The 24,839-nt window shown below is 39.4% G+C and overlaps 3 protein-coding genes across 7 annotated transcripts; 1 reads left to right on the top strand and 2 right to left on the bottom strand.

Annotated features, from left to right (window-relative positions):
• Nucleotides 1-1,594: 1,594 nt before the first annotated feature.
• pigbos1 (PIGB opposite strand 1) lies at nucleotides 1,595-3,679 on the bottom strand. Its single transcript, XM_074618446.1, has 2 exons — nucleotides 3,540-3,679; nucleotides 1,595-1,974 (listed from the first exon to the last, which is right to left on the bottom strand). The coding sequence occupies exon 2, from the start codon at nucleotides 1,927-1,929 to the stop codon at nucleotides 1,771-1,773; it is 159 nt and encodes a 52-aa protein (XP_074474547.1). The 5' UTR covers nucleotides 1,930-1,974; nucleotides 3,540-3,679; the 3' UTR covers nucleotides 1,595-1,770.
• Nucleotides 3,680-4,908: 1,229 nt separating this feature from the next.
• pigb (phosphatidylinositol glycan anchor biosynthesis, class B) lies at nucleotides 4,909-9,868 on the top strand. The gene is made up of 12 exons (XM_074618688.1): nucleotides 4,909-5,353; nucleotides 5,488-5,617; nucleotides 6,310-6,427; nucleotides 6,519-6,623; nucleotides 6,765-6,895; nucleotides 6,983-7,123; nucleotides 7,208-7,259; nucleotides 7,350-7,561; nucleotides 8,194-8,258; nucleotides 8,333-8,552; nucleotides 9,403-9,580; nucleotides 9,662-9,868. Exons 1-12 carry the CDS (start codon nucleotides 5,242-5,244, stop codon nucleotides 9,773-9,775), a joined length of 1,578 nt encoding a protein of 525 aa, XP_074474789.1. The 5' UTR covers nucleotides 4,909-5,241; the 3' UTR covers nucleotides 9,776-9,868.
• On the bottom strand, nucleotides 9,741-24,007 carry ccpg1 (cell cycle progression 1). 5 transcript variants are annotated; one of them, XM_074618508.1, is made up of 11 exons: nucleotides 23,877-24,007; nucleotides 21,878-21,967; nucleotides 20,178-20,295; nucleotides 19,949-20,025; nucleotides 19,671-19,860; nucleotides 19,420-19,515; nucleotides 17,296-17,628; nucleotides 16,094-16,209; nucleotides 14,865-14,990; nucleotides 12,562-13,877; nucleotides 9,741-10,643 (listed from the first exon to the last, which is right to left on the bottom strand). In XM_074618508.1, the coding sequence occupies exons 2-11, from the start codon at nucleotides 21,935-21,937 to the stop codon at nucleotides 10,454-10,456; spliced, it is 2,622 nt and encodes an 873-aa protein (XP_074474609.1). In that variant the 5' UTR covers nucleotides 21,938-21,967; nucleotides 23,877-24,007; the 3' UTR covers nucleotides 9,741-10,453. The 5 variants fall into 5 exon arrangements, with proteins under 5 accessions (XP_074474609.1, XP_074474628.1, XP_074474619.1 ...); XM_074618527.1 differs by having other exon boundaries at nucleotides 14,865-14,984; XM_074618518.1 differs by having other exon boundaries at nucleotides 19,420-19,512.
• Between the last annotated feature and the right edge of the window lie 832 nt (nucleotides 24,008-24,839).

Below are 24,839 nucleotides of genomic sequence, written 5' to 3'. Positions count from 1 at the left end.
TTACTTAAAGGTCCCATATTGTAAAAAGTGAGATTTTCATGTTTTTTTTATTATAAAGCAGGCTTAAGTCCTATATAAATACTGTGAAAGTATCGAAACACTCAATCCACAGGGAAATACACACACGGAAACTCTGCATTTGAAACAAGCTGTCAGGATTTCTGCCCATTTGTGATGTCACAATATACAACATTTAGACCCTTTACACAATTTTAAACGTAAACATTCTAAATGTGTCCCAGTTTATTCCTGGTTGCAGTGTATGTGAATGTCACCAGCTGACAGGAAGTACACATGGACCCAAGCTGTCGCCTAGCAATGCAATTCTGGTGCAATTTCGTCGCAATTCCATCATTGCGCTAAAACAGAGTGTTTCAGACAGAGTGTAAATACAGGCATATTCAGGCCGACAGTATGAGGAAAATAAAGTTGTTTTTTTAACATTACAGCACGTAAACATGTTCTAGTAGAAACACAAAATACAAGTATGAACCTGAAAATGAGCATGATATGGGACCGTTAAGTACTATATGTGAAGTTAAGCACAACAGTGCATTTTGCTTTAAAAGCAACACATTTGGCACAGATGTAGGTTTATATGTTATGAAAAGATATAGATATCGGGGCACTATTAATTTGGGGCCTGAGGGGCCGTGGCAGCCATTTTTCAAAATAGCCGCCAGATAGGCGCTTAATATTCCAAAGTGTTGCAGAAAACAGATTTTATGACTCTTGGTGATTTCCAAAATTTGACAAAATGTGGATACAATTAATAAACATCAGGGTTTTCCCTGCCATTATAAGTGTTTTCTTCACAGTGCCTAAGCTAAATGAACTGAAAAAAACGATGCTGCTTTGTTGTGGGGTCATTTATGGGCACGCTGCTTCTGTCCTCTGCTCTCTGTGTGTTGGTGTTTCATCGAGAGCGGGGCTCAGCTCCTTCTCCACACACACACACACACACACTGGTGGCTACTCAATGCGAGACCTATAAAAAATATGAAGTTCCTGAAATGTTCTCGCGGTACCGTTCCATCTATCCCCTCAGTCACAAACAGCTTACTGGCAGGACCTTACAAATATGTTGTGCTGGTTAAACTTTCAGGGGACGCACACGATGTTTTTCCTGACAATGTAGAAATAAATGTGAACTATTTTAAGGCTTATGTGAACCACAGACCTCCTTTTATCCCTGTGGGAAAAAAAGCACTGTGAATATGGCAACGGAGCCCATGGTAGAAATACTTCTAGGTTTTGGCACTTGTACAATCTTCGTAGTGTATAATGAAAATCAGTCTCTGTGGCCCACTAGAGGGACTTTACAGCACCTTTAGTCATGTTTGATGACATACTTAGACATGGAATCATACTAATAATGTTTGTTTTTTTGGTTCACAAAGCCAATATGCAAAAACATTTCTCTATTCATTCAAAACATTACATTTTGCATACAGCATTAAGGTGAGGCAAAAAGACTTGTGAAATGTGAGTTTGTTTAAAACTATTTCCCTTTGTAAGCTTTGGAAATGAAAACAGATGTATAATAAAACTTTGACACACGTCATTTCTAAACAGATGATAATTCAGGATGTCAAATTATTGAATACTTTATTTTGTACATTAACAATCATTCAAAGAACCCCAAGGAAGCATGAATTTATCCATGCTGGTCTTGCTTTTAGTTTGGCCTCCAGCTCTGACAGTCCAGCAACCTGATGTTTGTCTTCTGGCTTCTGTCTGTGAAGTATTTCCCAGGAGTGATGAATCATTTCAGTCTGTTTCATTCTGTTTCTTTGGCACATCCTGGTTTTGTTGTCCTGACGTTTTCAGCCCCGGCTCAAAATAAGGTTTGTAGATATAAATACCACCAGCGACTCCCAGCACTGTGGCTAAGGCGATCTGTGAGAATGGTATCCTTCTTCGAAACATGACTTCTTTTAATAAGAAATCCCAATGTTGAGACACAAGATGATCCTGAAAGAAGAGTAAAGTGTTGTTATCCAAGACACTTTATCTAGGCACTATGAATTATCTCTTTTTTGAATGTATAATTTATCATTTTGCATCTTCTGTGCTCTGTTGAATGTTACATGTTCTTGCAAAATTGTAAGCATAACTTGCAGCACGGATGTTGTTAGCGACTCTACATACAGTGCAAGCCAGCTGCTATGTTGCTGTGACCACCAATGGCACGGTTTTAATAGCACATCCACCACATAGTATTTCTGCATAAATTGTGTGTGTATGTGTGTGTGTGAGGTATTTTCATGTACTATCATCCTCAAAGAAACTGGTGCTTCTTTTAATAAAGATTAGTCCAAATTTCCAGTTGAACACAGTCCAAGATTCATATCACCAAATCCAAGAAGGACTGAAGCCGAAACTGAACAGTGGCCCTTCACCTTATACTATCTGATATACATTGTTAGGAATCTACACCTGTGTATATTCTATACAAGATGACCGTAATCTGTATCTATTTGATGGATTTGAAACGAGGCAATATAGATGAGATTAGCATAAACACGCAATGACAGTATTACCTGAAAAAAGTGCCTAATGTTGACAGGTGTATAATGATTAAGTTATGTTTTGCTCTAGGATAGATATTTTAATCAATCATAGTGAACTCAATGGAATCATAAGACTGGCAAAACGTTGAGTTTTCATGGTCATATATACCATTGTGCAATACAAAAGTGATCTTTTCCCTGACATTAAACCTGCAGTAGGTAGAATATTTTGGCATCATTGTACAAAATGTCCATAATAACCTTTCAGCATGTTGTAATTCAAGTGTTCTGAGAGAAAACTAGACTTCTGCTCCTCCTCATGGCTCTGTTTTCAGGCTTTAAAAAAAATCTAGCCCGTGACGGGAGCCTTTGGCCAATCACAGGTGATTTCAGAGAGAGAGAGCGTTCCTATTGGCTGTGCTCCGGCTGGTGGGCGGTGCTTGGTATTTCTTCAGCTGATCTCAACATGGCTGCCGGGTCACAAACTTTCTTATTTTACAGCTAAACAGTTCACTACAAGATGTTTCTGAAAACATTTGAGGAGAGAAATAGGCATTACAGTAACAGAATATTGATTTATATTTGATCAGCGCTGCCTAGTTTGACCGTTTGATCAGAGTTTGTGAGTGATTGACAGCTGCTCAGAGACGGCAGGCTCGAGCTCGACTCTGATTGGTAGTTTTCCTCCGGTCTGTGAAATCTTGCAGATGCCATTAGGAGCACCGGAGGACACAGAGGAACATGATTTTTTTCAGATTACCTGTCTCATGCTCTACTGTCAGGATATAGTGACTGTTTTATAATTTGCTTATATTTGCTCCATTTCCACGTACTGCTGCTTTAAAAGTATTTCCACTGAGAATTACATTTTAACTTGTCTTATTCTGAAAAACCCAGACCGGATATGCGGACACTGCGTCTGCAAGCTTGACAGAGTCCTAGTTCCTAGCAGTTGAGCTGAACACAACACAAACATGATCAATCTAGATGCTTTACAGGGGATTTAATCTCATATTCATAACTCACCGAGGAAGCGGTTTATTTGAAGAGTCTGTAATCACTAAACGCAGACAAACAGAAGGACACAGAGGTAAAACAACACAAGAGACAACTACAAGGACACCAAGCAGTCTAATGTGCAGCAGGCAGGCATTCTTCTTCTACTCTCAATTATGGCAGAACAGCAGAAAGCTACAGTCTGCCACCTGGAGGACTGAGCAGTGACCTGCTGGGTGGGTTATAGAGGGGGTTTGTATCCAAAAAGTTATATTTCCGCTTTCTGTTGGATTGAAAATAAAACATTTCTCCCAATCTCCTAATCTAACTAAAGAAAAACAAATCTTCTATAGTAAAACTAGAGAGTTTAAAGGTCCCATATTAAGCTCCTTTTCAGGTTCATACTTGTATTTTGTGTTTCTACTAGAACATGTTTACATGCTGTAATGTTAAAAAAAAACTTTATTTTCCTCATACTGTCAGCCTGAATATGCCTGTATTTACCCTCTGTCTGAAACGCTCCGCTTTAGCGCATTTTGACGGAATTGCAACAGAATTGCGTTGCTCGGCAACAGCTTGGGTCCTTGTGTACTTCCTGTCAGTTGATGACATTCACATACACTGCAACAGGAAATAAACTGGGACACATTTGGAATGTTTACGTTTAAAATTGTGTCAAGGGTCTAAATATTGTATATTTATGACATCAGGAATGGGCAGAAATCCTGAGAGCTTGTTTCAAATGCATATTTTCTGAATACGAGCTGTGTGTATTTCCTTGTGGATTGAGTGTTTCGATACTTTCACAGTATTTATATAGGACTTCAGTCTGCTTTATAATAAAAAAACATGAAAATCTCACTTATTTATAATATGGGACCTTTAAATCATTTAACATATCCAGGGAAAGTAAGAGTGGATGAAAGGGGATAATAAAAACTAAAATACTATTGGTAAATAAAAATGACTACCTCTATAAAATTTTTTATCAAGTATCATAATTTTGATACTTGTCAAAGTAAGTCAAGTAAAAGCTCATAATTTCTACTCTCTTATAGTGATGTAATGTGAACGAAGTGATCTTTTTGTATGTATAATTTTGACTTTAGTGAGTAGTTTTATTTTTGTCCCATTAACATTTATAATTTTTTTTACTGAGTGATATATAGCTGTATCTATATCATATCATATTATATATATCTATATATATAGATATATAGATATATATCTCACATATTTATCCTATATCTACCTCATATCTATATCTATCTCTCTATATCTACTAGATAGATACGATAGATAGATACTATAGATAGACAGATACAGATTTACCACTTTAGTAGAAAAGTGACCTGAGTGTTTCTAGGTCTTTTACTTTGAAGTCAGGAAACAACGTTCCACCGGAAGTAAGTATGAGTGCGGAAGTGCAGCCAGAAACAGGGCATAGTTCACTCTGTGCTATTAAGTTCACGTTAATATGAATTAATTGTAGTTTAGCTGAAGATTTAAAAGTTGAATGCTGTTGGTTACATAAACGTTAATATAGTGCATGTTGCTCAGCCGTAGCAGGAGACCAACAACTGATACTACCCGCTCATTTATAGTCTGTTTAAAGTTGATTGTGTTGCAGAGATCACTGACTGAACACACTGGAGTTACATCCTGACAGGTGACAGGTGTATACTGTACAGTCCTGACAGGTGTATGCTGTGTTGGCAGCAGACATGTTCAGATGGAGAACATCCGGCCACGTTTGAAATTTGGGAATAAAGTGGAAGATGTGAAACTGAGGAAACGAAAGTCCCAGCTGTACTCAAAGGAGGATGAAGGTGCTCTTAACGAAGGTGGGTTCCTCACATGGGATATTATTAACACAGCTGTAGATTGAAGTAATGGGGACCAAACACCTGTGTGCTGTGATGATGAAAATAAATCAGTAATATCACTAATATGAAGTGATTTATGTTGACCTCCTCAGGTGAGCTGAGGACCAGGGTGGTTGTGTTCTCTGTGGCCTTCAGACTGATCAACTGCTTCCTGGTTCAGACCAGCTTCGTCCCTGATGAGTACTGGCAGTCTCTGGAGGTTTCCCATCGGATGGTCTTCAAATATCCTTTGACATTATCATCTGCACCTCTGACTGGACTGCTCTGGATTATTATTAGCAACTGACAGTGTAGTAAGGGCTGCGATAAGGAAATATTTATTGTGTTGACTGTAACTTGTAATGATTTCAGTTTTTCTTCACACACATTGTAGAATATTCACCAATCAGGACTGTATGATGGTTATGATGATTACCAGGTACTGTGATCAACACGGTCAGGCACAATGAGAAACCAGTAGAGTTCAATTCAATTTATTGTAGACATGGAACAGGTGAGGCTGGCACAGTTGATGCTGCTTTTATCTAAACAGAAAATATGTACCATGTATCATCACCAAAATGTAATACATAGGGAGCAAATATGTGGCTACCCTATAACTGACAAGACTTAACACAATGTACATCATTGAAACTTCACTACTACTATTAAGTACTGTGAACATAAATGTAATAAGAGCAAGGAAACTCACATTTTCACTCAAACAATTGTTGCCCGTAGAGAGCCCAGCTGGCTCTGCTGCAGGTAATGCAAAGGCGTCACACCTGAACTCAATCCCATATATAGGCTCTGATAAAGCCAGGCTCCTCCCACTTCCTGCTCCTACTCGATCAGCTCCACCTCTCCTCAACACAACACACATTCTTGTTTTATTATTTCATTATTTGATGCAGTTCCAACCTTAACAGTGTGACTTATGGGTATCTGACCTGGGAATGGAAGGAAGGAATAAGAGGATTCACATATCCGCTCTTCTTTGCATTCATATACAAGATATTATACTTCATAAACTACGACTCAGTCTATCTCCTGGCAAGTTCACATATTTTCTATGCAGATAACTTTTATACGTCTTTGACCAAATGTATTTGTTTCACTAATCCTGGTCTGGTTGGTTCTGCAGATATGGATTCCACGAATAATCCAAGCACTCTTCGCTGCGTTTGCAGATGTAAAGTTCTTCTTCCTCATCCGAACGTTGGAAAGTCATGACGTTGCAAAATGGACGGTGAGGAGGAGTTCACCTGTGTGATGTACTGCAGTTCATTCTCCAAACAGCCCTTTATGTCTGTTCAGATCTCCCCGAGGTTTCATGCTGTCTAGAGACCTAAAATACACAACTTGTCTTCCTGCTTCTTCTTGTTTTTAGTTCTTCTGCCACATGTGCTCGTGGTTCTCGTGGTACTGCTGCACCAGGACTCTGACCAACAGCATGGAGACCACCATCACCTGTCTGGCTCTTTCTTACTATCCCCTCCCTGGATCCAAAACACACAACAGGTCTTGTCTTGTTCCGTCTTTCTCATTTTTACTTCATCTCTTCTCTGAAATAGATTATTTACAGACACATTGTTGATGTTTTTCCAGCAAAATATATTTGACCCTGGTCGCCTTGGCTGTCGTCGTTCGACCGACAGCCCTGATTGTCTGGTTTCCTCTGCTGATGTACCATTTCTGGCTGGAAGATAACAAACTGAGGCTCATCACTCATAGCTTAATGCCTATAGGGTTTGTACTTTTAATCTCCTTTCAACTCAATCTATATTTCATCCTCACATCTTCATTGCGTAATGTTTTTTTTCTCATTTCCAGAGCTTTGGCTGTTGTGATTTCAACAGTGATCGACTGTATATTTTATGAAAAGGTAAAACTTTAAATCCATCTTGTGATTTTTAGATTATAGTAACTGCTGCTTATAAAGTCAAATGTACCTGTTGCTCTCTCCGTTTCTCAGTGGACCATGGTGCAGTTCAACTTCCTGAAGTTTAACGTCTTCCACAGTGTGGCCGATTTCTACGGCTCTCATCCCTGGCACTGGTACCTCACTCAGGGGTTCGCCGTCGTGATCGGTCCTCATCTTCCGCTCTTTCTTCACGGGTGCAGCCTCGCCTTCAAAAAATACAAGATTCTGTTGGCAGCGGTCGTCTGGACCATCGTGGTCTACAGGTAAAACGTCTGTGATTACATTCATGAGCCCGTATGCATCGAACTCCTAAGAACTACACTAAAGAGCCAAGAGTGACCTGCTTCTTATTACAGTAAAGTGTTGGAGTAACATTTAAGAGCAGCTGTCAAGTGATCATGATTAATCAGAGTAAGAATAGCCAATCGGAAACAAGGATTTACCCCATAGGGGCCATTTTTCAAAAGAAATCCTCTCATTTTGTGTGATGAGTGAGATGTTATTCATCTAACAAACGTGTTGAATGGATTTCCTTCCTCATGAAACATTTGGAAAAGATGATTTTTTTTGTGTTAATTTTGAAATCTGTATTGTTTGCATCCATATTTACTTGCTAGCAGTCCTCTTCTGAACTGCCTTTGCTGGCACACTGCTGTAGTTGTTGGCGTGTTGCTGCCACCCATCATCAGTGTATTGCTGTGAAATCATTGACAGGACTGCGTATCGAGCGTGAGAAGAAACACAAAAGGGGAACTGTTCATAAAAGTATTGTTCCGTAGCGCTACTAGTGGTAAAAACAAACTCCACAGGGCACCTTTAAGACCAAGATTTCACTTTCATCAGTTTGTATTTCTGCTCGGCAAACAAACTGACATGTTTGAATCCTTTCCTTCAGTTTGCTTCCACACAAGGAGTTCAGATTCATCTATCCCGTGCTGCCTTTCTGTATGATCTTCTGTGGTAAGTTTTACATCCAACATGTCTTTGTGATAATGAACAGCCAGATGTGTGTTTTAATACTTCTTCTACTACAGGGATATCTTTGGCTAACTTGAAAGCGTGGCAACGAGCAGCTGCGTTCATCCTGTTAGTGAGCAACCTGGTTGCGGCTCTGTACACCGGCCTGATCCACCAGCGAGGCACGCTGGACGTCATGAGCCACCTCCACACACTGTGTGATGTCAGCAGCGCCTCCGCCCATCCGCAGCCGGACGTCCTCTTCCTCATGCCCTGCCACTCAACGCCGTTTTACAGGTTTGGAACTCTAATGCAATCTTTTTTATTTCAAAATAAGATCAATGCTCTGGTTCTGAATTTTCAAAATAAAACGTAGGAAATGTGACTACAGCTTTAAGTTAATCAACATTGTCCACAGTTTACAACTGCAAAATAAAATCAGGAAACTTGTATAAAACCTGTGCACTTGGCTTTCGACGACAGCATATGTTTCCATATGTGTGACACAGTCGAAAGCTCCAGAACAGCTGTTAAAGGTACAATGTGAATGGTTTGCCGACATCCAATGATGTGGTTGCAGATTGAAACCAACTATGTACCCCTCGCTCACTCCTCCCTTTCCAAGACTGTGGTAACGTGAGCCGCTGAGTGCAAAAACGTGGTTACGCCGTTTGCCTCTCAACGGAAGTCAGACGGCGGCTGGCGGTACCACGGTTTTGTACTCCGGTGGCCTTCATAGTTATAAATATTATATTCCATTTCTGCTAATAGATCCCTGAAATGTTACACACTGTTCCTTTAATGAAGTGACATTTTTATGATCAACTGTACACCTGTTTGTGAGGAATATTAACATGTTTTTTGCAAAACCCTTTTTTTAAATTGACCTAAATATGCCAGACTTATTAATGCAGCAGTGATTGTTGTCTTTAATAAAAGCAGCTGTACAAGAGCTGTGCCTATATGCAAAATAAAGTTAAGAATTGTGATTTGTATCTGGAAATATTTGATCAAAGATTAATAAGTAAATAAGGCCAAGGTCCACATCTGAATGTAGGATTGTGTAGACTAATAACTTCTTACCTTGTGATGTACTTGATTTGACGACATGCTACGTGCAGCAGCTGACTGCTCTCTCTCTTTGTAGCCACGTCCACTGCCCGATGAAGATGAGGTTTCTGGAGTGTCCTCCATATCTCGGAGAGGAAGGTTACGTCGATGAAGCAGACCAATTCTACGACGAACCTCTTCACTGGCTCAGAACGTCATTTCCATACAAATCATCTCTACCGACTCATCTGGTTTTGTTTGACGTTTTGGAGAAGGTAAGATATTCACAAATGATTTTTGTCCATGTATCTGTCAAAATGTATGTGTGATATGTGTGTGTGCTTTTTTTGTTGTAGGAAATCTCTCCTTTTTTGCAAGGGAATAAGTTTGTGAGGACAGCAGAGATATTTCATACTCATTTTCCAGAAGGAAGAGTTGGAGGAAGCATCTTTATTTATGAAAGGCACTGACAAACGCTGGAACAACGGCAAGTTTCTATCCTTAATGAGAATGTCACATGATATGGATTTACTACTGAAATAAATGTTATTTTTAAATACCAATTGTCGAATGTGTCAAATGTATAACATCTAGTTTTCACAACTAAATTTGATGTGATGTTAATTTTCCAGTCATTGTTTCCCCCAACATGTGTAAATAAAACTGCCAGGTCCAGTTAAAACAAGCTTGAGGTGGAATGTTAAAAAACTGCGTCTTAACTATGAAAGCAAATTACAACCCGTCACACAAACTGTCTTTGTAGCAGCAAGCAATTAAAACAACTACATGGCTGTACACAGAAACATCCAAAAGCGTGACTTGTCTATATTTTCCATTTTTGTTTAAAAAAAAAATCCCAATCAACATTTCTCTGCTCAATAATTGTCTGTGTATTTTTACACATAAGTGCTGTGGTTATTCACATTTGTAAAAATGTTGAATAAACTCATACTCCTCATGTTACATCAGATATGATCTTTCTCTCAAGCATAACGATTACTTCACTAAACACAAAACAGCTCAAGGACGTTCAGTAGCATTAAAAAGTTAACAATGTGCAAACTTACAAAAAACAAAATGAGACTTTGCCTCTAAATACAACCCAGAATAGAATTTGCAACTCTAATATTAAACCAGATGAGATATTTTCAGTATTTGGGATCAAACGGCATCGGACCCAGTTCTATTTTGACGTCAGCCATGTGTCTGTCTGCGTTTCTACCTGATCGACTCCACTTGCGTTCGCTGTGTGGTCGAGATCTGGCTCTCTGCTGCTTTCGTTGTTGGTGCTTCGCCCTCGACTCCTTCGAGTCTGTGTCGGGTCTTTCAAATGGCCCGCTGTGTGGTTCAAACATAAAACATACATGGCACTAAGATTAGGGTGTTACAATCATTTATATACAAGCTTCAGCATCATAGTGGAAGAAAACGAGGGCCCAAGTTTCCTCTAACTGACTAAGCTAGGAGAAGCATCTAATTATAAGGGACATTCAACACAAACTTAAGAAAAGATTGTGCTCTAAAAAGTGACTAAAAGTAGCTCCTAAGTCTGAGAGAAGTAAGAGGCAGTAAGACCTGCTCATAATCAGTTAGCTGTACGTCCTGTACCTGCAGTAAATATTTAACTTTTAAAAGCATATTTTGTTGGTGGGGGAGATAATAAGAATGGTATCTATCCTTGTGGCACTCCTGTGTTTTGATGAATATTTTATTTTACATTTACTGAAACAAACCGCCCACCTGTCAACCAATCACATACTGAGTGAGCTCATTAACAAAACATAATGTCATCCATAATAATGGATCAACCCCGCCACTTCTCTTAGCTTAGGAGTTCTCTGTAATGCTTAACTTTATGGGCCGATTTCCTGCAAAGTTTCCTGGATATAAGTAGGTTATTTTCGTTCAAATTTGAGGGAAGATATGAATTTTCCTGAAAGGAAAACACAATTTTTGTGTGTCACATTTTTGCATGTTCAGCTGACCACTGACTTAAAGACTCTCTAGGTTAGGCTAGCTATAAAAGATGTACTGCACACTGTTTTTGAGCTGTACACTAAATGGTTTGACTGTACTGTGATAAAACACATCAATGCTGGTGTTAATATTGACATTTCTTACCACATTATAAGTGGTTTAATGGGTTGAAAGCATAGACTGCTGCTGCCGATCGGACTGATCTGATAACTTTACCTCTCAACATGGCTGGAGTTTCATACTGGAGTGAAGACAGTTAACAGATTAAACGGTTTATATTTTAGTTGTCTTCTGATTCACCGTCTAGTTAAAATCTGTGTTAATTGTAGGTGTTCCAGCAGCAGAAGGACCTGCAGTATCTCTCCTTCACACACCGCGACTGAAGCAGCCTGTCACTGACAAACGGACCTAAAACAGCTTTCTGCATTTATTAAAAAGATTTTTCTTTTCATTATCTGTAATTTTCCCCGTTAACTTTTATTATGGATACAGATAAAGCCAGAGAGAGAAGGAGAGTCTGTCTGTCAGCAACAAACACGTTTTACATTATTAATCGTCATTTGAGTCACATGAGAGGCGGATAATTCCTGAGCGTCGGGTTTGATATGAGTTACATTATTTCAATTTTCCCTGAAAAATTCAGCCTATTAAATAATTTCCAGTGTTCAAAAGACAAAATGATCATATTCTGGGTTATTAAATCATGAATTCAAAATCAAGCAGGAAAAGATGCAAGTGAGGGAAACGGAGATGCAATTAAAAGAATTTGGATGTACCCAGAGTCTGCACAGTAGTGATCGGGGGGGGGGGTGGAGCCGCGGTATCGAGGTCACCCCCCAAACCAATCACGGGAGAGACTCAAAGCTGCCAATTGGATGTCTCACCCCCTTTTTATAGCATCAATAATAATTGATTAAAACCAAACGTATCAGAAAAATGAACACTTGAACATACATCAGCGTGATAAAAACGACCTAAAATTACAGAAACCATCTTTGGGAAAAATTTATTTGACGTGTACTTTGACTTTTTAGTTTGGCCCATGTTCCATCAACTAACATGGAGGAGACGGGCTTTATGATCTATACTGCAGCCAGCCACCAGGGGGCGATCGAGATGTTTTGGCTTCACTTTTGGGGAGCTGTCATGTCGTCCATCTTTATACAGTCTATAGAAATTATTGGGAAGTTCCACAGTATAAGAAAAACACTTAAGCTGGGAACTTTTAGCATCATTTAGGTCGACTCCTACTTGTAATTTCAGATACTTTGTGACTTACTTTGGGCCATGGCTTTTTCTGTAAGTCTCTCCCATGAAGTGCCGGTAGATGAATTCATTAAGATCTCTGAACACGTCGCCATTAAGGCCATGATACTCCGACTCGTGCACGTTAGTCAGATAGTTTTCCACGAGGCTGATAAAGTCTGTGAACGGCATCTGGTCGTGGATGAAGACTCCGTTGTGGAAGAAGTTGTTGATGAACGTCTCCAGCTCTTTCCAGTGGTGGAAGTGGTCGACTTCTTGCTGCACGTAGCTCTCCAGCAGCTGGTAAAATTCGTCTGCTCTGATTGGCTCCATGGCTTTGTTGAAAAGACCCATGGATTCCTGGTAGGTGCAGTCGAAAATGCCGGAGCATCCTTTCGAGTTAGCCTTGTGGGCATCTTGACGTTGATCTTGGTGAACTTTATCTCCTGATTTTCGAGTGTTGTGGTTTCCCTGGAAGGAATCGTCAAATTTGCGCTGGTGTCTGGGATGAGGCTTGTGGGATCTGTGCTGCCACGACTCTTTTGTGTTCTTCTCACCACGTCTCTTGTCATAAATGCCTCTGGCTTTGTTGATGATGGTCGAAGCTGAATCCTTGAAGTGTCGGAAAGTTAATTTGACAGAATCTGAAAACTTCCTCAGGTTCTCCTTCACGGCTTCCTTTGCTTTCTTTATCTGCTCTTTGTGGTGATGGACAAACTCCTTGGTGGAGTTCTTCACAGCATCAAATGTCTCTTTCACTTTCCCTGTCATGCTCTCTTTTGTTCTCTTCACTTTGGACTCTCTGTCTCCTTTAGCTCTGTCTTCTTTGTTTTCCACATACAGCCTCTCCCACAGGTCCGAGCGCTGCTGCTCGAAGCCCAGTCTCTTCTCCAGCTCCATCAGACGTGACTGGAGCTCTTCTGCCTCTGAACCAGCTTCTTTTCCACCTCTGGGGATGTGACTTCTACGCACATTTAACTCTCTTCTCAGCTCATCTGTAACCGTTCTCTCCTTGTCGAGCTTCTTCTTCAGTGTCTGTGCTTCAGCCATCATGTCTTCCCTCTGGCCGTGGAAGCTTTGGATCAGCCGTTTCTCCTCCTCTAGCTGGTCTTTCAGCCTCTGGTTTTCTGACAGCAGCGAGTTGGCACCGGCCCCCATCGCCTCCTGATCTCTAATCTTAGAGTGCAGGTTTCTCAGCTCCTCCTGTAGGGTGGAGAGGGACTTTTCTTCACGTTCTAGGGAGGTTTTCAGCTGCTGGTTCTCAGCTGTCAATATCTGCTGCTGAGACACAATGTTAGTCCTCTCCTCAGCCTTCTGTTTCAGCAACATTTGCAGGTCATCTCTCTGGGCCTTAATGGGAAAAGAAGGGAAACAACAAACAAACAAAAGAGGGAAAGTTATGGCTTTTAAAGTGGTGTTTACATGAGTCATGATTATTGAATTGAATGATTTTTGATAAAACAAAATGCAAGAAGAAAAGTGAAACCGAGTTCTGCTTCAGCTCTGACTTGTAACTAATAACCAGGGATGGGAAAAAATATATTGTAGCAGAACAGGGAAACAAGTACAGTACAGTACAGTTGTGCCTTCCAGTTGTGAAAATGCTAACCTACATGCATATTGCCTGGTTTGTCCTTTATTAGCGCCTACGTTTATTTCCTACAAACACTCTTTTTTTGCTCGGATGCCGCTCAGCAAAAAGAAAATTATGTTACTGGAAAGTGCGCAAACCATCCACCTTTGTGTTAACTTACACTGCTTTAAAAGAATGGTGAAATTTCCACCCAGTGAAGAGCATTTTTTCACTAACGTGGGCCACACCGCCTACCTCTACCTGACGGCTCCCTCCCTGATCTGCTGCGGCTCGACTCGTGTCCTGAAGTGTTGTAATGTGTACGCAACTGCATAGTATATTTACTTATACTGTATATATACTTTTATTGCCTTTATTACTGCAGCTGGAGAATGACAGAAAAGGGTGGAGAGAGGGGATGATGCACAGCAAAGAGCAAGAGGTTGGAATCAAACCTGGGCCGCTGCCAAGGACTCAGCCTACATGGGGAACACACTCTACCGGATGAGCTAGAGGTCGCCCCGGTATATTGTTCTCTATTTTAAATGTATTTTAAAATTGTAATTCTGCTAGTAATCTCCATTTATACCAAATGTATCGGTAATCTGATTCCGTCTTTTTTTTCTGTAACTGTAACGGAATACAGTTACCTTTTTTAGTATCTTAATTACATAACGCCGTTCCATGTAATCCGTTACTACCAAAGCCTGCTACTAACATTTCCTTATTATGTTACCAAAGCAGTCAACAGACTTCCGAGTTACCTGAATGTGCGACCGTTTGATGCTGAGCTCGTGGTTCTCCGTCTTTATCTTCTCAATCACTTCTGTGAGCAGTGAAATCACTTTTTGCTCATCCATCTCATCCAGGCCAAAGTCGCCCCTCTGGACCTGAGTGGAAAAAGGAAGAAACAAGTTATGGTCCATTAAAGTCGTTGTTATACGGGTCATGATTGTTGAAGGTGATCATAATGATCACTCAATATGTGAATCATCTGGCACTCGAATAAAACTAAATTCAAACTTTTTTTAATACAACATTGTTTAAAATCCATCAAAATCACCTACACTCAGGCCTACAGTACTTGACTATGAGCTCCTGGTAATATTTTGTTCTGGTGAAATAAACTACTACTTTACTTTGAGACTTCTTCTTTAGTTCTTATGTGTTGACTCAACTCAGTGATAGATATTAAAGGCCCAGACACGCCAAAATGACATCAGAGAACTAGTGCAGATGAAGGCCATCTGTTGTGTTGCCACACGTCACCTGTATCTTGGCCAAAAAGTTGCACTCTAACACACCGCCAAGACTACAGCCAACATGCTGAATGATTCAACATGCTGAATTGGCCAAAAACCCTGCTACGGGCAGCCTAGAGCCCGACAGTGTGGGACACACCGCAAAAACTAAGCCGACAGACGCTCACGGCCAGCCCCAAACTGGGTGACAGCCGACCTTCGGCTTGCTGTGTCAGGGCCCATAGGCTTTGTGATAAATTTGACTGCATTCTATTTAAAGTTATTTCTTTTTTTTGCTTTTATTTGATAGTGACAGTGATAGTTATGAAAGGGGGAGAGAGGGGATGATATGCAGCAAAGGGCCGCGGGTCGGATTCAAACCCCGAGCCGCTGCTACTGGGACACCCCTTTAAACTTATTTCAAAGTATTTTGTCAACTTTGTTTACATACATACCAAGCAAAATATAAGAATTATCTGTCAATATAATGTAAGCTAATACAACACTACAAATTACAGCCTCAAGATTAACCAGATTTGAACCAACACCTCTCTGACACAGTGTTAAATAAAAATTACACGTAAAAAATATGATTGATTTATTAATAATCTGTTGTTTGGTTAAACAAGCATTTAAGAATAAAGTAAATACAAAAATACATATTATGCATAAAAGAAGTCACAAAAGTCTAAGTACGTTCTGCCACAAATGAGCTTCTTATTACTTGAGTTGTGACCTGTGTCGTCACTGACCTGGATTGTTGAAGGTTGTTCTCCAACATGTAGCTGAATCAGATCCCTCACAACATCAAGTTCATTCACTCTGACTTTATCCACAGTTTTCTGTCTTTCTTGAAACTGGAGTGTACCTGTAACACAAACAGATTATTTCCATATTACATATTTATTTAACATTAGGAAGCATGTCTACATGTGGTGAAGCAGCAGTGGTCTATAAAAGTCAGAGAAACAGTTATGAGGATCAAAAGTGGGACAAACGGTTAAAAGTACACATAAGCACTGTAGTTCCCGCCAAAGATGAGAACCGCTGAGATATCTCTTGCACTTGGTCTTACAAACAAACTAAAGAGCTGTGTGAAAAGAAACTGACATTTCTAAGGCTGCAACGGGAGACTAACACAGATAAAAGATAATCAGCAAAACAAGCACAGCGTCACATCTAGAAGACAGAGAGGCCATGAACCAAAGCCAGATTTAGGGTGCGGACCAAACAACTGAACCGAGACCACCTGAAATGGTGGTCTCAAACTGGCGCGGCTCGTTTATGGTGTGAAAGCAAACAAACCACCCAGACGATTTTATGATAGCAGATATGCGATTTTAGCATGATTTCAAAAGCTAAACTACTAAATCCATCTGCTGATTGTGAAATCTGTTCAGAGTGATCTGTAATTAAGGCCATGTGTATGAGCAAGTCGGCGCGGATATTTTCCCTGAGTAATAGGTCAAAAGCTGTTAAAACTGCTGTGCTTGCATACGACTCTGTGTACTTTGTCAGTTTATTGACTCCATTAAAAAGTGTGTGACAGTAATCTCACAGAACGCAGATCATGCGCATGTCCGTGCGCTCCCCAACGTTTGCACCAGTCATCTGGGAGCGTTAAAGTGCTGCATAAACATGCATGTTTACTCCTCTGGTTCGTTTGTAAAAAGGCAGTGTTAACAGGAACTGGACCAGAACTAAAATGCAACAACGCATATTTCTTCCCTTGGTCCGTACCAAATGAACTGAACTAGAGGTGTGAAAGCGCCCTTAAATTCCTCTGAAAACCATTGTGATTACTTGATCTGCCACAGACGATGAAGGTGCTGTACTGTAAATCATCTGGCAATAAAAAATATGTACATTCATTTCTGCTAACTGGAAATTACTGTTAAAATTAGGTATACTTTCTACATTTACAATAACGTCAGTTCTGCAGTAAACTTCTCACCATAGAAGTGGCCGAAGCCCATACTGAAGGCTATGACGAGGGCGATCAGGATACAGCTGTTGAGGATGCTGCTGCCCTGGCCTTGCACTCGGACATCCAGACTTCTAACTTCTGCCTCCTCCTGCTGCTTCTGTTCTTTGACCTCCTCCTCCTCCTCTTCCTCCTCCTCCTCCTCACTCTGGCCAGACTCCAGCACCTCCTCCTCAGACTCTGTGACGAGGCTCGTGGTATTCTTCCTCAACCTTCGTCTTCGGACAACAGTGCTGGCGCCTCGTCCTGCCTCATCCTCACTGCTGCTTGAGTTTGTCACTGCAGGTTGCTGCACTGGGAACCCTACAGTAAAGAAATACACAAAGTTATGGTTCGTGGGATTATTTGGTGGAAAGAAATTAACAGAAAAAGAGGTACATACAAAAACAACAGGCTCAGAAAGCGTTTGTAAGTGAGGTTAATCATGCAGATAACAAATATTGCAGATTAAGATCCACTCATTCACAAATGTTGAACAATGTTGCTGCAAAATTCTTGATTTATTTTTTGTGTTTCTGAAATGTTTTTGATTACATTAAAGGAATACAGTACTTCAACATTTTTGGTAAAACGCTTATTGACTTTTTTTGCAGAGAGTCAGATGAGAAGATCCATATCCATCTCATCTGTAGAGAGTGGTATCGTTGTTCTCATCTGACTCTCTGCAAGAAAGCGAGTAAGCATACTTCCCAAAATGTCAAATCATCCCTTTAAGCAGATGACAGCTAAAACAAAAGCTGTCCCTAAAACAACACTTCTCTTAAATTCCCTGTGTTGGATTTCCTGGATAATGTGTTGTTGCTTGCGTCCGAAATTCCACACTAACATGCTATTTAGTACGCCAAAACAGTATGTGAGATATTTTAGTATGTCCGAAACGCCAATTGCATACTATTTCCAGTGAAATATTACAGCATACAACGCTGGACACTACGGTGGCATAAATATCCCACAATGCAATGCGGTAGTGACGACAACATTCATAACAGTTGTTGACGGACAGCTCTGTAACATCAATTTAACTGTAAGTATAAGATTTCACTTTGCTAGGTGTAATATATATTCCAAGTTAATTTAGACTTTAATTCTCACAAACTGTCATTTTGGTCACATGAGGTTGGCACAGGTTACCATGGTTACACATCTCTAACCGGCAAGGAGGCTCTCAGGAAGTGACCATGTAAATTACTGCTCAGTGCGTCCGAAAAGATACATACTACTTTTTATTCACACAAAATGTTTAACTATAGTACATATATTGGGTATGTAGTGCATAGTATGCGATTTCGGACAAAGTTATAGTATTTGGCTGTGTATTATCTGTTCACAATTCTTAGAGTGACTGGATTTCACCATCATTTTAAAGTCCCCCTCCAGAGTATTTTGACATTTCTATGATATGTCATATTTATTTGAGTCATTTCCTGGCAAAGTTGATTAACCACATTGTTTGCCAGATTTGAGATAAAGATGAAATAAGACAAAAAGTCCCTTTAGAGAAATAAACGAATCACAGTGCAGCCCGGTGCGGTGTCGGTGCTGGGAGCTGAGGTGAGAGTGGCCGGGGCTAGTCGACGGGGGACCTTGAAGCGTCCCAAAACTGTAACTGTGTCCCAAAACTGTAACTGTAACTGACGGTAAAGAAGAGAGTGAGTGAGAGTGAGTCGGTGCCAATTCTTCAAGCTACTTTATCTGGTTTCCTCTAAACTGGGTTGAAAAATTATATAATCAGGTTGCCATGGTCATGAATTACAACATCTGACTATCAACCACACCTCCATTCTGTGTTTGAGAAAGAATGTTTACCGAAAAACAGGCAATAACACTGGCTGGAGGGGGGCTTTAATATCACTACATTTATGATATTAATAATTACACTTCTATTCTAAGGTAGCCAGACCTACAAATACTCACACATGCACACATTTGGAAACACATTTTCATATATGATTGATCGTGCTTTTTAAAAGAAGCACAGCTGGCTCACATCATTAAACAGCGTGTGTTCTTGTCAGAAACTGATCAGGATTAGTTCTGTGCATTGCTGAGCTAGCTTAGCATCACGTTAGATTCACTCCAGTTTCAATCAGACACCTGGAAAAGAGCGGCCTCCAGTGAGCTGACTTCTCAGATGGTAGCCTAACTTCACGAGACTCTGTGGAAGTTTCCAGTGACTCAACATCAAACCTGCTTTGGCGACGTAGAAAACAGGCAAAGAAAAACGTTTTTGTGTTGATGTGTCTCATTTCTCCATGTTAACTCTTTGGCTGTGATATTAAATCAGCTGGCTAAAGAAAACATGAAGGTAGATCAGTGTCTCGGTGTTTGTGGTGCTGCAGCCCTACCAGTCTCTGCTGCAGTGAAGGCATACTGGCTGCTGCAGGAGGTGCCGAGGTAAAACTCCTCGTTGGCTGCCGCCTCCTCTTCCACCTCAGCGTGCTCCTCCTCCTTCAAATCTCCAAGAGTCACAATGTCCGAGTGATCGCTGGAGGTCAACACAGTTACATGCTGTTTCTCTTTGGTGTTGTCTCCGGCCTGGAGAAGATACAATATGTTGAAGATGGAAGGCAAGGGAGCAGCGTCTGGATTATTTAAAGACACTCTATTTTTAGAGTCTTCTCACCTCTAAAGCATCATCTACGGTTTGTTCTTCCAGAGTTTCATCAAGTGACTCAGCAACCTTCTCTTCAACACACTGAGCTGAAAGTAATATAATAAATACAAATAAAAAATAATGATTACAAAGTAATATGTACTAAATCATGCAGCAAAAATATGTTATAGCAATGACATGTCATAATTAAAGCAGCAAGTCAATTATTTTCAGACAAAAATAGTATGAGGACTTTTACCATTAGATGCAGAAGCCTGTTTATCCTGCAGCTCTGCTTCCTCCACTGGAGGTTGCTCTAACAGCTTTGCTCCATACTCCACTGTAGCCTCCAATCCCAACGTCTCGATATCTGAACCCTGTAAACACAACAAGCATACATTAAGACTGAGCATGATGGAAGAAATACATATTTATTCATTCAGATTCATAACTACTGTATCATCTGATAAATATGAATAAATCACAAAAAAATATACAGTATAAAGTAGTATATACTATATTTACGTACTAAACTACGTATATACATGTAGTATAGTATATATTAGGGCTGCCCTGAATGCTTCGACCATTGCCATGGTAATCAACCCTCCAAATCAGTATTCAAATACTTTGTCTTTTGTTTAAATATAAGAATGTAATAATAAAGTATAAATCCCAAAATAGCCCATGAAATAACGAATAACCCCACAAGATTATTCATTATTCATATTCAACATTAATTATTATTAGTTATTCTCAGACAGATATCGCTGTTTGTTGTGTGTAGAGGTGTGTGTGTGTTTGTACAGTTGTGCGGCAGCGGCACTGAAACGGGGGAGATGGAGACAGACAGACAGAAGAACATGGCAGCCTGCTGCGCTGTGCCGCGCCACACCGCACCACAAAGCTTTGAACACCTTCAATTATTTCTCACCAAAGCTTCGAAGCCCAAAAAATTGTATTTGGGACAGCCGTAGTATATATAGATATATACTGCACATATAGCTAAAAAGTATTTTAAAAAAGGTCCCATAAAAAGGGAAAAACAGCAACTGCAAAAATAGTCTTTAATTGCAACAACCTCAGCTTGTTTTTTTGTGTGCAAAAATACTCTTTTATTACTAAAACCCTAGTTTGGATTTTAGTAATAAAAGAGTAAAATGCAGATCATTCATTCTAGGGAAATGTTGAATGTCTCCTTTTATGGGATTTTTTTCCTGTCACGTCAGTGTGTTATGTCTAAAAGTACTTGATTACAATCAAATGAAAGCTTTGACATATAAAACAATATAAAAGTTGTCTCATTAATTCCACAAATGAGTTGGGAAGAAATTGTCAAAATGTTCAACAAGTTGCTGAAAGTTGTGATCAACTTGTATGTTAAGATAAGAGAGAGAGAGAGAGAGAGAGAGAGAGAGAGAGAGAGAGAGAGAGAGAGAGAGAGAGAGAGAGAGAGAGAGAGAGAGAGAGAGATAAGACATAATCAAGCGAGTCTCATTTTGATTAAATGTGATACTGGACTAATCCTGAGATTTGATAATCATATCTTAATTTCAGACATTAATCATAATTTTAGTTTTGTATTTAATTTAATTTTAGATTGTAATAAACCCATCTCTCCTTGCTGCCACCTTAAAATGTAAATAATAATAATAACAACAGTACAACAACAACTGAAAATAGTTAGGATTAGGAACTAAAAAAATAATATTATTATTGCTGCTACTATAACTGCTTTTATTATTACTAGTAGTCATATTTCTATTATTATTACTGATATTTCTATTACCACTCTATTATATCCATCTCTCTCTCAGCCCAGCCGGTCGAAGCAGCTGGCCGCCAAGGGGATCTCTTGTTGGGTCTCTAAATTACAGAGTACGGTCTAGACATGCTCTATATGAAAAGCGTCTTGAGATAACTTCTGTTATGGAAAAAAGAAAAAGAAAAGATGTATACCTCATTGCTGATAATGGTCCAGCCACAGGACGACTCTGCATCACTTGACGTCTCTGACATTTCTGTCAGTTGTCAGCAATATACAGGGATCTAGAGGAGATAAAGAGGTTAAACACTGAAGACAGCATGTTGTGGTGAAAAAGATAAAGTCAGTTTGTCACAATCTGAAAAATACTGTAAATTATCAAAATATGACATACAAGAATAAACTTCAAAGAGTGCTACACAAATAAAGATTATTTGCTTTTCTTTCTTGGGGTGTATTTGACAGTCAGATATGTTAATTAAGTGCTATAAAGGCATTCAAAAAACATGAGCCTTATCAAAAAAGGTAAAAAATATTGGAAGAACTGGAAATCTTACTCGAACCTGAAGTGAATGGAGATGTGAAGTGACTTTATTGTATATGTATTTTGTTGTGGAAAACTTTGCTTCCTTCTCCCTTGGATGATGTTGGACTAGAAGGACCTCTGAGACTTTAAAGGACATTCTGGGACTCTAAGGAACCACGGACTTGCATACTGCTATGTAACATAGCTTCTTTTCTTTTCTTCTTTTTTCTTTTCTTACAAATATATATTTTGTTATATGATGTTAAGCATTTCACCTCACTCTGGATGACCCTTTCTGTCTTATGTTGTCTGTATTGTTTGTTTGTTTGTTTGTTTTTTGTTATGTTAAACAACAAAAAATAAAGTATATATAAAAATAAAAAACAGGAGTCTTGTACAAGTATCTGCTACTAATTTACTTTATTAATTTGATGAAAATTAATGGGTTGACCCAGCCTGTCAGTGAGGTGTCACAAATAATGACACTAACATCTAATTCTGAATCAGGTGGTGCATCTGATTGAGCAAAAAACCCTGACCCCAAGCAGCCTGTAACTGTTTCACTATACTACTTTACTATGTGGAGTACTGCATTTTAAAATATTAAATGGAGTGTATCCATCCAGTGATTTGTTGCGACAACGATTTGGAATTGAAACCAATAACTGTGTATTTTGTGATGATACTGAAAGTACTGATCATTTATTTTTTCATTGTATGTATTCTGGAGCTTAATGGCTTAATATATACATGACTGTTTTTTTCCCAAAAGTTTCTCATCTGGGAAACTTCTCTCAAAAGGACATTGTTTATGGTCTTGTCAAGGACAATAACAAAGATGACTTTCTGGTGAATAACATTCTCATTCTTGGAAAATTGTATTTGCACAAATCCAAGTATATGAAAGTGAAACCTAGGTTTAATGAGTTTCATTCTGAGTTTCTTTCTTACATAAAAGACCTTAAAGTCATGAAAAACCAAAATGCATTGAAACTTCTTAGTATAATAGAAGAATATGAAATACAGGTACAGCCCTTAATTTAATTTATTATTATTTACATGTATAATTTTACATATTGTATTTGTTCTTGTCCTGTATGTATTTTGTCATTTTACTGTAATGCAATGATCTATGAGCCATGTTGTTTGTAAATTTGAATTTGTTCAATAAAAAAATAAAAATAATAAAAAAGTGGAGTACTAGAAAGTACCCTTCACTGGAGACAACTTCTGGTTTGTTGTGTGGCACAAATGTATAGAGATACTGAAGTTACATGACCTATGAGTCACATCTGGTTGTTAATAAAATGTTATTCAATGTATTTATATATTTAGGTGTGAACAGCGCCCTCTATGGGTGACAGACCACAGTAGCAGCTGTAACAGATGAAGCCAGCTCTCCTGCGGCCTGACGATGAGAAACCTCCACCGTTTCCCTTGACAACAGAGATAACAACGGTTAACAGAGCAGCCGTTAACCGTTGCTAGGGTTAGCTCCGTCTGTTAGCGTTAAATAACGACATCTAACGGCTGGTTCGCAGCTAGTTAACTAACTTAACGCAGGCTAGTTATTAACGTCGTATAACGTGTCGTATCGACAACGTTAAGTAGTTATCTTCGGCAGCTTTTTAACATCACTAACACGACGATAAAGGACTATAACTCACCGGTGTTTAGTTTCCTCCGTCGAGGCAGCTGTTTGCAGAGTTATTGCAGTATATGCCCCAGCCCCAGGTTATCCGTTAACAACACTGCAAAGCTCACTGTTATGGGAAATGTAGTTTTTAGTGGTAATGGGTGGACACGCAGAGCAACGCCTTCTACAAAGTCTTGGAACTACATTTCCCAAAAGTCAGTGCGGGGGCGAAACGGGTTTAGCGAGGGTGGAAACAAATCTGTGAGGCTGTGAAAAAACATAAACAAGGAAGCGTGACAAGGCAGACCACACAACATAATTAACCAGGACCAGAAGACAACAGTCATTAGGGTGCTTTGAACTGTGTTGTAGCGTTAGAAGTTTTAAAAAGTACGTCACTACTGCTGAAAAGTTTAGCTGTACATCATGAAGCACGTGTTGTTGTTGTTATGGTCTGTTGGTCCGAGGCGTTGGCTCCCAGCCAACAGATCTGTTGGTTGACAATAAAGTTATGTTGCTCGACTGGTAGGTTGAGTTCTCTACCTGTAAACACTGCTGGTATTATATAACACTACTGTGCAACCTGTGGAGACTCAACTGTCATCAAAACCACCAGGAGTTTAATTATCTGACGAAATAATGAACTATTATTGCAAAATACTGACATTATATAACACCACAGACAAACAACAGAAGCACTTAATGTTATTGTGTTGGGTTTAATAACGTTTAATAAAGCAGGGTTTAACTGTAACTGAAGCTGTATGGAACCAATCCTTCAACATGATAAAGAATTATGTATCATATATGCTGATTTATTTATTTATTTTTGCAGTTATTGTAATTACTTCTTTATGGATGTTATCCTATGATCTGCTGTTAACATGTAATACCAGTAGAGGTCACTGTTGTCAAAATTAAGCTGTGTGTGTTTGTGTGGTAATTACTGAAATGTACTGGTACTTTGCTCATAGTTTTACATCTTGTTGCTAAA

The sequence above is a fragment of the Sebastes fasciatus genome, chromosome 2, assembly GCF_043250625.1.
Source record: "Sebastes fasciatus isolate fSebFas1 chromosome 2, fSebFas1.pri, whole genome shotgun sequence".
Lineage (NCBI taxonomy): Eukaryota > Metazoa > Chordata > Actinopteri > Perciformes > Sebastidae > Sebastes > Sebastes fasciatus.
The sequence above is the reverse complement of the archived record's forward strand: the minus strand, read 5'-3'. Positions and strand labels throughout refer to the sequence as shown.